At 34.0% G+C, this 11,781-nt stretch overlaps 1 protein-coding gene across 33 annotated transcripts in view; it reads left to right on the forward strand.

The window, feature by feature from the left end:
* Positions 1-11,290, forward strand: part of ADGRL2 (adhesion G protein-coupled receptor L2) — a 306,832-nt gene extending 295,542 nt beyond the window's left edge. For 12 of the 33 annotated variants that reach the window (XM_086394341.1, XM_086394348.1, XM_086394344.1 and 9 more), the window contains 5 exons: positions 592-760; positions 3,369-3,497; positions 4,040-4,136; positions 5,810-5,938; positions 9,253-11,290. In XM_086394341.1, coding sequence (XP_086250467.1) covers positions 592-760; positions 3,369-3,497; positions 4,040-4,136; positions 5,810-5,938; positions 9,253-10,007 — 1,279 coding nt within the window. In that variant the 3' untranslated portion in view covers positions 10,008-11,290. Of the gene's footprint in view, positions 1-591; positions 761-3,368; positions 3,498-4,039; positions 4,137-5,809; positions 5,939-6,175; positions 6,258-9,252 lie in introns of all 33 variants that reach the window. The other 21 variants (XM_086394356.1, XM_086394354.1, XM_086394361.1 and 18 more) reach the window with 4 other exon arrangements.
* Positions 11,291-11,781: the final 491 nt, after the last annotated feature.

Genomic DNA, 11,781 nt, shown 5'->3' on the forward strand with positions numbered 1-11,781 from the left:
CAGTTCTTTTCTCCTTAAGCTATTCATGATGAAATCTCTCCAAAATTATTTTATTTTGAAGTTGTTCTCATGTTTTTGTCCCATTTCAGCTAGGCTTCTTCATGCTTTAGTTATAAAACCTTAGGTTCACCTAAGATTAGTTTCCTAGAATCTGAAGTTCAGGTGTTAAGTGATTATCTGCCATTTAACCTTTCTGTATGTATCACATTATTCAGTGTCATGAGTGCACCACAGGAATAAAAATATAGGAGTAAACTAATTAAGGACTCCTTAATTTCTTTTACCACAATGCACATAAAAGACAATAAAGTCATGGGGGTTAATTTATACCTTGTATTTTAATATAGTTTTCATACTTATTTATTCTGAATAAGAAAAGGTCATACCTGCTGTTGCTGTTTTCACTGGAGACTGCAGTACTAAATGCTATTGTTCTTTCTTTAATCAATGAAAGGTTAAAGCCAAAATGCTGTTGAATTTGAATATGAATATAGAGAAAGTCAACTGCTACTAATGATATGCTAATATTTAAGTGTGATATGTGTTGTTCTCTCATTGAATCTGTTAATAAAATTCACTTTATTTTTTCAGGTCTTGGGTGCTTGGCGCATTCGCTCTTCTATGTCTTCTTGGCCTAACCTGGTCATTCGGGTTGCTTTTTATTAATGAGGAGACTATTGTGATGGCATATCTCTTCACCATCTTTAATGCTTTCCAGGGAGTGTTCATTTTCATCTTTCACTGTGCTCTCCAAAAGAAAGTAAGTGACAACACTTGGAGGCTCTGCTTACTTGTTCTTTGATTTGAAAATAATACATTTAATAGAGATTTTAAGTTACCACTGGCATATTATTAATAGCATCATATTTTACTCATAAATTAATTGTAATGCAAGTCAGGAGGTTCAGGCTTCACATGTAAGAGATGTCAACACCAGTCATCTCTTGAATCTCAATTTGGCAATATTATAAACTAGATACTTGTAAGATTTTTTCTTCAAAGTCTACAAAAGTGCTTTGTGCAGAGGGTATACAAGATAAAAAAAAAATTAAATAATCTTGTTCTTTCTCAATTTAAGGAATGCAGTAGTTCAAAACAAAAATTGAGTATAAGGTTAAGTGGTGTAAATTTTAAAAGCATAAGATATATAAATATGAATATTAATGTTGCATTTTGAGTAATTTTGAAAGAATTTAAAACCCAATAATTTCATATTTCACATCTTATTATTTTTTCCTGATTTAATGTTAAGTGGAGTCCTCAAAAATGATTCAAAAATTAAAGTTGCAGGTGAAAAATTTTAATCTATTGTAAGATGTAAACCTAAGAGAATAAACTGGCTGCCATTTAAGTTTAAAATTTCCATCCTTTCACTAGTTATCATCCTTTCCCCGTCTGTATATCTAATGTAGTCTTTTTATTCTGTTATTATTAGTTGGTCACTAAATTGAACAGAGAAATAGAATTGTGAAAGTGAAAACTATTAAGTTTTCAGTCCTGACAAGATGATAGTGTTGTTATTTCCATCAGTTCTGAATAAGCTGTAATTTTGAGATAATGACAGTGGAATGTGCAATACTGACAGATAATATACATTCATAGCAATATAGGCATTAGGCAAAACCAACACCAGAGGGTATTATTTTGATAAAATACCATTGTGATTGCCATTGTCTTGGTTATATAGCATTTCAGAGCAGTTAATAGCCATTAAATGTACAAAACTTTTTTTGATGTATCATGTCTTATTTAATAACACTGAACTTTAACTTGCTAAACGTTATATAGGTATGACCTTGTAATTACTTTGGCTTTTATATATTTTCTACATAGATGAGCAGGTTATATACATGCAGATGATCACATATTCATAACTTCTGTCAGATGTTTCTGATAAAGCATAAACTTAGAAGAAAAAGAATGACATTGTCATTATTTCCTCATAGGGTTTGGGTATTAATTTTGCAGAGATTTTGCTGTGCTTGTTAATTAACAATTATCTCTTTAAGTTATTGTGTTACACTTCATTTGAACAAGTTCTACTTAGTCTTGGATACGTTGTATTGGATATTGCCATGATGAGTTGTTAGAACATAATATAAGATGATTTAGGTAAAATACGGTTCTAACTGCTTGAGTGAATATATTTAGACAAAGGAAATACTTTGTCTAAAAGTTTAACCACATTGTTATTTGTTCTAATAGCTATAATTAAATAAAGCTAAGAGAATGAAAATGCAAGTGCACTTAGATCTAAAAGGTCATTAGTGACTTTAATTCTCTAATTTCCCAAGTAATAAGTGTCAAGAGTTTTGGTCTTTGCAATGATAGTGCTCACAGAACTATGATCTGCAGGGAGGGGGTGTGGAGGGTTGTCAGGGGGCTTTGAGTGTTTTTTGAAACCTACCAGAAAAAAATAATTTCATGTGCAGCCTTTCATCCTTCCTTCTTATAATTTCAAAGTCTGGCTCTTAGCTACATGAAGCATATTTGTATGCCAAAATATAGCTGCACAGAATCCAGAAATATCCCCCACTCCTCCCAATTCTTGACCACCTAAGTGGAGCCCTATTATTTAGTATTGCTTGGACTCCACTTTTTAAAGTGTAATCTTTCATTTAGGCCTAAGAACTTTTCTATCTATTCATATATCCAAGCTTCAGGGGAAAAGGGAAATTACGTGGGTAACTCATTAATGTGAATGGAAATTGCATAAATAGTTCCCTTATGTGCCAATGAAGTGAATAAGCATCTTAGACTCTCTACACTAAGTGTTATAACAGCTAGACATATTCAGAAAATGAGGAAAACATTCCATCCTAATTAATGGCATATGTATCAAAGGACATTATTTCCCCTTTATTCTTATGCCAATGTAGTCTTTCATTATAAAGAAGTTACCCACAACGCTGTGCAATCCAGTTAAAGTTTATGTATTGACCTACCTAAGAGGACATAAAGCATATGAAACTTAAATGACTGAATTACGAGTGGTTAAATGTAATTAAGCAAGGAAAATACTAAATTTTTATCCTATTTTCTTGACATGAGATAGAAAATTGGTTTGACTAAGGCTATTGCTAGAATAAGGCTTTTAAAATATTGCCATTGTATTAATTAATAACATTTGCACTATAATAATAGGGTAGAAAGCATATTTCTACATATTATATCACACTTTAAAATCCTATTGGACTGTCTAGTGGACAGAGGTGTTTTTCCGATTACCAATTCAGTTGAATTTGATTTTGTAATCTCCACGGAAAAGGGTTAGTGGAACTTTTCATCTCCTCTGCTCATTTAATTAGAGAGCAAGAGGAGCAAGTATGTTTATATTAATCCCTTGGTCTCACGGTTATTCCATGCAGGTACGAAAAGAATATGGCAAGTGCTTCAGACATTCATACTGCTGCGGCGGCCTCCCGACTGAGAGTCCCCACAGCTCAGTGAAGGCATCCACTACCAGAACCAGTGCTCGCTATTCCTCTGGCACACAGGTAACAAAGACTTTGACAGCATCTTTAATTAACCTTTATAGAATGCCTTCTGAGACATGTTCTGTTCAGATGCACTAATTGTCTTCTCAGTATAATATCTAGGTAGCAAATACTTGCCCTCTTAGTTTTTTGGTTTTAATATCTTCTTAAGTATTTCTGCAAGATGTTTCTTTAGGTATAAACATCCTTTTTCGAGAGGTATACTTCTTTAAGAAGTACATCACAATAGTTTGATATCCTAAGCTCACATAATACAGGACTCAGGGAGCATTCAATAAACATTTGTTAGTCAACCATCATCTCCACTTTAAACAAAGACAATAATTGAAAATTTCTTTAAGATTAGAAAATTAAATACTCCTTAATAAAGAAACACAGCAATATAGACTTCCTTAGTTTAAGAACAGAATCAATACACATTTTTTTTTAAGTCAAAAGATAATCCTGCACAGATTGTTTAAGGTAAATCTTTGTGTTTCTTTAATGTAAGGTAAGCTTGGGAAAGCTAACATAACATGTGTCTTGCTATTTTATGTTAATAGAGTCGTATAAGAAGGATGTGGAATGACACTGTGAGAAAACAATCTGAATCTTCTTTTATCTCAGGTGACATCAATAGCACTTCAACACTTAATCAAGGTCAGTTACTAGGAAAATTTGAGTTTACTATATAAATTTTGTGCCTTTTGCCAATTTACAATAATTCTAGAGGAAACACTGACTTTTTCTCTCAAATGAGTTTATATCATAAGCTCTTTCTTAAACCTGCTGAGTCATCTTTTATCCTTTATTAAAGTACATATAAATTCTTTTTATTCAGTAATGTAATGCAAAAAGTATAATTTCAAACTCCACGTTAATAGAATAAGGCTGGAAAATGTAATTTCTGAGAGCATACTTTGCCACAGATTAAAATATGTTCCTAGGGATACAAATTATTCCTTTCTAAATGTACATTTATGAAAATTTTCTTCTTAAAAAATTAATATAATTAGAATAACTACTGCTCACATTAAACAGTGCCAGTTTTGTAGTAAAAAATCTTATTTGTAAAATTCTTCTGTTTTTGTTTCTTTCAAAAAGTAAATGTTAAAAACATAGTAACTCTTCATAAATAATTAAAATACATGAGCACTTATGAAGTAATTTTTACATTTGAATTGTTATTTTTAATGTGTCTACAATTATAGCCTTATCACATAATCAGTATAATTCTAACTTAAATTAATATGGCAAATAAAATAACTGAGCAAGATAAGGACACAAGTGCATCTACAGACACATATTCCTGAGTACAAGCTTAGTAAATTTTAATGTATTATGAAAAAAATTTTATATGTTCTTAGAGGTAACTTATCAAGTAATTTCAGTTTTGATGTATTATTATAATTTAATATATTTTATCACAATGAAATATTAAAGACATTTTTCATTGTTGGCATTGTTCTGATGAGATTCTGTTTTAAAATGAAAAAAGCATATGTATGGCATCAAAGCCAACTTGAATTTTAAAATATTTTTAGCTAAATTACATTAGCTATGCAAAACATATGTTTGATAAGTATTGAAAGGTTTGTAATTTGTCAATTAGAATGAGTGAAATGTGTGTTTATTCCATTGCTCTGATGTTTTACCTAATTCTGTTGAGTATCAAAAAGGAAATGAATTATTCAATGATTCATTTTTGAAACCTGGCAAATAAGATCATAGAAGGAAAAGTCTTGTTACATAGAATCGGTGAACGGTCTAATAATTCATTATATGCAGTCTCTTTTTTTCCCCTCAGCATGTGTGCTCTTGCATTTACTAAGAGAAGCTTGGTGCAATGCGTCATACTTTTTACGTGTTTGTGAAAGTTGTTTTTCCTCCTGCTTGTGTCAAAGTTGGTATTAACACAGATGTTTTCATGAGGGATAATCCCACACCTGTAAATCCTGAAAGTTTGAGATTCCCTCTTCTGGGCTTCAGTGGTTAGGTTTTTAATATTAAGCAGTAACATCTCGAAACATAATGTTGATCTCTGTGCATTTAATTGCCATTTTTGTTTAACAGTGATTTTGTATAAATTAGTAAATGTCATCCTCAGCAGGTGTTTACTTGGGGGACTTACAAAGCACCTGTGAATTATTGAAATTTAACTTTCCTCTCCCCTTTCTCCTTCAAATTAGTAGTTCAAATACAATCAGAGAATTTCAGCAGATTTTCCTTTGCCAACTTATCCACTACCCTTGATGAATACAAAAAGTACTTTACTGCAACTGTAACACTAAAACAAGAGAACTGATGTATTTTTTTCTGTTTCTTTGCTTTAGGAATGACTGGCAATTACCTACTAACAAACCCTCTTCTTCGACCCCACGGCACTAACAACCCCTATAACACATTGCTCGCTGAAACAGTTGTATGTAATGCCCCTTCAGCTCCTGTGTTTAACTCACCAGGTGTGCTTATACTTACGAATACAACTACCTTTCTTTGCTGCTAAACAGAGCTCTGATCTTTACCCTTTTTCTAGAATACTCAAGTTGCCATATATTTATTATTATATCCTTAATTTCTCAATTAAAAAGAATTATGGTATTGCCCATGCCAGGCTTCTAAAACTGCACTATATTATAGTACAGTAAAAATTCAGTCGTGATAGTATTTACAAATAATTATCCATGTTTTTGACACAGGTGGCATAAATCTTAATATATTATTACAGGACTGACATCACATGGTCCGAGAGCCCATCTTCAAGATTTATATCATTTAGAGGTATCCTATCTATGTAATATACTATTCAGTTGACTCTAAAGCTTGCTGAGAGAGTTTGTTTCTGGCATGACTTAGCTAATAATTTGGATGCCTAGGTATAGAAAACTGCATCCAGCATTATCAATCTAACCAAACTATAGTATAGTGCAGCTTTATGGTAGTTTTTCTTTTTTTCTTAAAAAACTTTGAGAGTAAAGTTAATATTAGTTAGTTTCTATCTGTAGTTATTTTGGGGGGAGGAGGAGAGATTGTCACTAACCCATCCTGTATTTTATTATGTTTTCTAATAGCTTATTTATTTTAAAAATATATTTAATATTAACAGAATTTGCAAGATTTGGGGGAAAGTTATTACATAATTACTATTAGCATAAAATTTTTATTTGTAATTGATATTTGTCACTAAATTAAACACAGAACTTCGTTTCCATTTTTTTCTTGAAATTCTTTTTTAACGTAACTGCAGCTTCTCTTTTCATTCTCTTGTTTTTCTTACTTTCCTTATGCTTTCCTCTAGCAACCTACAGAGAGACAAGTATGGGAGTAAAACTTAACTTTGCCTATCAAATGTAAATTTTTTCAGCATGATTTTTAACCGGCACAATTAAAACATAAGTAGCAGTCATGAAGTAGACTCAGCGGGCAAGTGGTTCACAATTTGCAACTCACATGTTTCCAAATTCAAACAGTACATTTACATGTACTGCCTTTTGTCAGTAATAGAGGTCTGTAGCAAATGCTGTTCATACTTAAGTACATGCAATGCTGAAATAATTTGCTTCTTAAAGCCTGAGGTACTGTCAACCCGAATGCTGAATAATTGACTTATCATTTCTGCATTCCCACAGTAATCTTGCTACAGGCTGTGGAAAGTCTTCCAGTGAATTACCTGAACTTGGGCAGAAAAAGTTGCCTCTTCAAAACCAGCCAAAGATGTGCTTAGATCTGCAGTATATCGTAGAAAACACCTTTTGGATTATCCAGTATATATTCTTATATTTATTAAACAACAATACAAAGAAAAATGACAAGATCATACCTCTATGGAGGAAACAAATGCTAGTGACCGATCCTGTGTCACTGTAATTTAAAACATCAGATGATTCCTAGTAATAGATCTTCTAAAATTTGTGGCACATATATGAATTTATAAAGCTAGTGAATCATGTCAACCAGGCTGAAGGAAGCCTTGCAAAGAATTGTCATTACTTCATTTTGTTATATGTGCCACGGAGCATAATACGAACCGAACTGTCAATTTCTCAAATGTAGAAGTTGGATCAGAATTTTTAAAATAGCATGAGTCAACAATATGATCCCTCCTATTTTCTTATTTTCTGCTAATGATAATTAATTGAGCAATTATGAATTATTTATTGGTTGTGACAATGAGTTTTCTAGGATAATCTGCAGCTTCATAAGTGGAGTAAGCACTAAAAAGGGAAATTTCCTATTTTTTCCAAGAATTATTTTTTTTTTCCTAAACTCCTCCAAGCCTTGCATACAATGCAGCAGCCTCACAGTGGTCAGTTTCATTTCAATAACATCATTTCATTCTTTTTTTTTTCAGACCTATCTGTAGACAAGTGATTTTTTTCTCTAGGATTTTGAGAATGAATAACCTAACTTTCCATGGTACAGACCATTTAATTTTCTGTTAAACTTTTTTTTTTCATCTGCCTGAGAAGCACTGTGATGTCTTAGTTTACATGTTTATGTGTCTAGAAAAATACAAAGAGAGCATGTTATCATATTTTTTTTCCTCCTGAACCTCTTTTCATATCTTCAGCAGATGTATCCAATCTTTCATTCCTTTAGAGATAAAAATATATTAGCCAAGGCTGACACCCTTTTCCCATTCCACAGTTAATACTTATTCTTGGTTTAATTTCTGTGACCCATATTTAAGAAATCTCCTAACATTTCTGCGTTTAACCTCCATGCCCATGGTGTCTGTGGGCCAGTCTCGTACAGTAGACTCTGCTGGTTCATTAGAAGCTGTCACTGTGACTGATGCAGACTGCAGGGCTGCAGGCAAACTTTGACCATTAGAAGCCTGGGGCCATTGCTATTAGAGTATTAGTACCAAAACAAAAGTTCAAAATCATAAGAAATATTCAATGAAAAAGCAAAAGGCTGCTATTGCTGGTAATCTAATTTGTTGAACCCTTGCTCTGACTAAGTTGCTGAGAAGCTCAGAAATTCTTCATCATGTTACAATAAATCATTTTACTTTTTTTTGTATATCAGCTACTCTTAGGCCAGATAGCCTGAGCAGACAGACATGATGTGAGTTGTCCAAAGTGAGTCATTCCACCTGCTGTCTATCGTGTTGTTGGATGGTGCTTGTGGGCCCCTGGTCCAGTCAGTGTGAGAGATGGCTATCTTTGTTTAACACGAAATCTTTGTGTCTGTCCATTTTTTCATTATTTTTTTTTTTACTTCATCTCCAGAAAAAGGAAATGTTAGAATGTTGTTTAAAGAGTTGCTTGCCAGTTTTGTGGGTTTATGTTGTACATTTGCCTTCAGTTTTTGTATGTGACTTATTCCCTTTTAATTTAGTGTTGTTTAGGACAAATTCTGTTAATTTTATTTTTATAAACCATAGTCTCGTACTTTAAAATGTAAATGTCACTAATGAATTGCTTTGCATTAACTATGCAAGGGCATGGAGTGAAGTCTTCTTTGTAAGAGTGTTAGAGATTTGACCAAAAATCAATTGATAAATACCGTCTCCTCAAAATTGATAAATCAACATTCTGTATGCCCTCTTCCCTCCCCAGAAAACAGTATTATTTTTTCACACTTGTTCCTGTTATCTAAGGGGTTGCAACTGTTTACAGTTGGGAACGCGGGAAAGCCTGACACTTCCCAAGTGTTAGCTTTCGAATACAACTTTGTCCTGAACGACATTAAAAAGTTTTGTTCTAAAGAAGTAACGATCCTCTCATCAGGAACAGAGACAGTAATGGGATCCCTCCCTTTTCTGTTTCAGGACATTCACTGAACAATGCCAGGGATACAAGTGCCATGGATACTCTACCGCTAAATGGTAATTTTAACAACAGCTACTCACTGCGCAAGGGGGACTATAATGACAGCGTGCAGGTTGTGGACTGTGGACTAAGTCTGAATGATACTGCTTTTGAGAAGATGATCATTTCAGAATTAGTGCACAACAACCTACGGGGCAGCAGCAAGGCTCACAACCTCGAGCTCACACTACCAGTCAAGCCTGTGATTGGAGGGAGCAGCAGCGAAGATGATGCTATTGTGGCAGATGCTTCATCTCTCATGCATGGTGACAATCCTGGACTGGAGCTCCATCACAAAGAACTCGAGGCCCCGCTCATCCCTCAGAGGACTCACTCCCTTCTGTACCAACCCCAGAAGAAAGCAAAGCCTGAGGGGACTGACAGCTACGTATCCCAGCTGACAGCCGAGGCCGAGGACCATCTCCAGTCCCCCAACAGAGACTCTCTGTACACAAGTATGCCCAACCTTAGGGACTCTCCCTATCAGGAGAGCAGCCCCGACATGGAAGAAGACCTGTCTCCGTCCAGGAGGAGTGAGAATGAGGACATCTACTATAAGAGCATGCCAAACCTTGGAGCTGGCCACCAGCTTCAGATGTGCTACCAGATCAGCAGGGGCAATAGCGATGGTTACATAATCCCCATTAACAAAGAAGGGTGTATTCCAGAAGGAGACGTCAGAGAAGGACAAATGCAGCTGGTGACAAGTCTCTAATAGTGCCACTAAGGAATTCCAGAGGCCACATGCAAGTAATGAATACAGACAGACTCCACTGGCCCTATGCAGCTCCCTCAAACTCCGCTTGAAGAGATGGCCCTGTTGACCTGTGGTTCTCCAGTGTAAAAAAAAAAGATGACTGAACCTTGCAGTTCTGTGAATTTTTATAAAACATAAAAAAACTTTGTATATACACAGAGTATACTAAAATGAATTATTTGTTACAAAGAAAAGAGATGCCAACCAGGTATTTTAAGATTCTGCTGCTGTTTAGAGAAATTGTGAAACAAGCAAAACAGAACTTTCCAGCCATTTTACTGCAGCAGTTTGTGAACTAAATTTGTAAATATGGCTGCACCATTTTTGTAGGCCTGCATTGTATTATATACAAGACGTAGGCTTTAAAATCCTGTGGGACAAATTTACTGTACCTTACTGTTCCTGACAAGACTTGGAAAAGCAGGAGAGATATTCTGCAGCAGTTTGCAGTTGACTGCAAACCTTTTACATTAAGGCAAAGATTGAAAACATGTTTAACCACTAGCAATCAAGCCACAGGCCTTATTTCATATGTTTCCTCAACTGTACAATGAACTCTTCAAAAATGGCTAAAGAAATTATATTTTGTTCTATTGCTAGGGTAAAATAAATACATTTGTGTCCAACTGAAATAGAATTGTCATTAAAAATAATTTTAAAGAGTTTGAAGAAAATATTGTGAAAAGCTCTTGGTTGCACATATGTTATGAAATGTTTTTCCTTACACTTTGTCATGGTAAGTTCTTCCCATTTTCACTTATTTTCCACTGTATACAGTGTTCTGCTTTGACATGTTAGTCCTTATTCTTACATTTAAATTTCTTATTGCCAAAAGAGCGTGTTTTATGGGGGAAAAAACTCTTTGAAGCCAGTTATGCCATGCCTTGCACAAATGTGGTGAAATCTAGAAAAGGTTGTGTGTCACCCCTCTGTTTGTTCTTGAACAGGGGGCAGCGAGGGCACTGGGCACTTCTCACAAACTTTCTAGTGAACAAAAGGTGCCTATTCTTTTTTAAAAAATGAAATAAAACATAAATATTACTCTTCCATATTCCTTCTGCCTATATTTAGTAATTAATTTATTTTATGATAAAGTTCTAATGAAATGTAAATTGTTTCAGCAAAATTCTGCCTTTCTTTTCATCCCTTTGTGTAAACCTGTTAATAATGAGCCCATCACTAATATCCAGTGTAAAGTTTAACACGGTTTGACAGTAAATAAATGTGAATTTTTTCAAGTAGCTAATGTGCCCTTTTATGTATGACATATAATTGGCTTTAATATATGAATACTTTGCCACCCAGCTCACCTTGGGTATACTAGGTCCTTTCACAGTATAACCCACAAATATGCAAAAGAATATACTTCCGCTGCCTGATGGCTCTATGTGCTGAAAAGAATATATTTGTATTCTAATTGCCAATTACCAATGCACAAAATCTGGCAGATAGGTTTCAATAGGGAAGTATACTGAAAGTACTTGTGTTTGTTGCATTGCAACAGAGCCAAAACAAATAAAAATGAAAAAGATGCATTGGAAATTTTCCAAATCTTTAAAAAAACAAAACAAAAACTTTTCAGCAGTATTGAGAAGAAAATTCTAAAACATACTTTTAGAGTTTAAAGATTATAAGTATTCCTGTAGGCAGCTACAGATGACGATGTTTTTTTATCGTGGGAAGGTTCAAAAATCATATAATTGAATCTCATCAAATAGATTTTTCCTGTCTA

This window comes from Bos grunniens, chromosome 3 (genome assembly GCF_055505025.1).
Source record: "Bos grunniens cultivar Pamir isolate PY7600 chromosome 3, Bosgru_T2T1.0, whole genome shotgun sequence".
In the NCBI taxonomy this organism is placed as follows: Eukaryota; Metazoa; Chordata; class Mammalia; order Artiodactyla; family Bovidae; genus Bos; species Bos grunniens.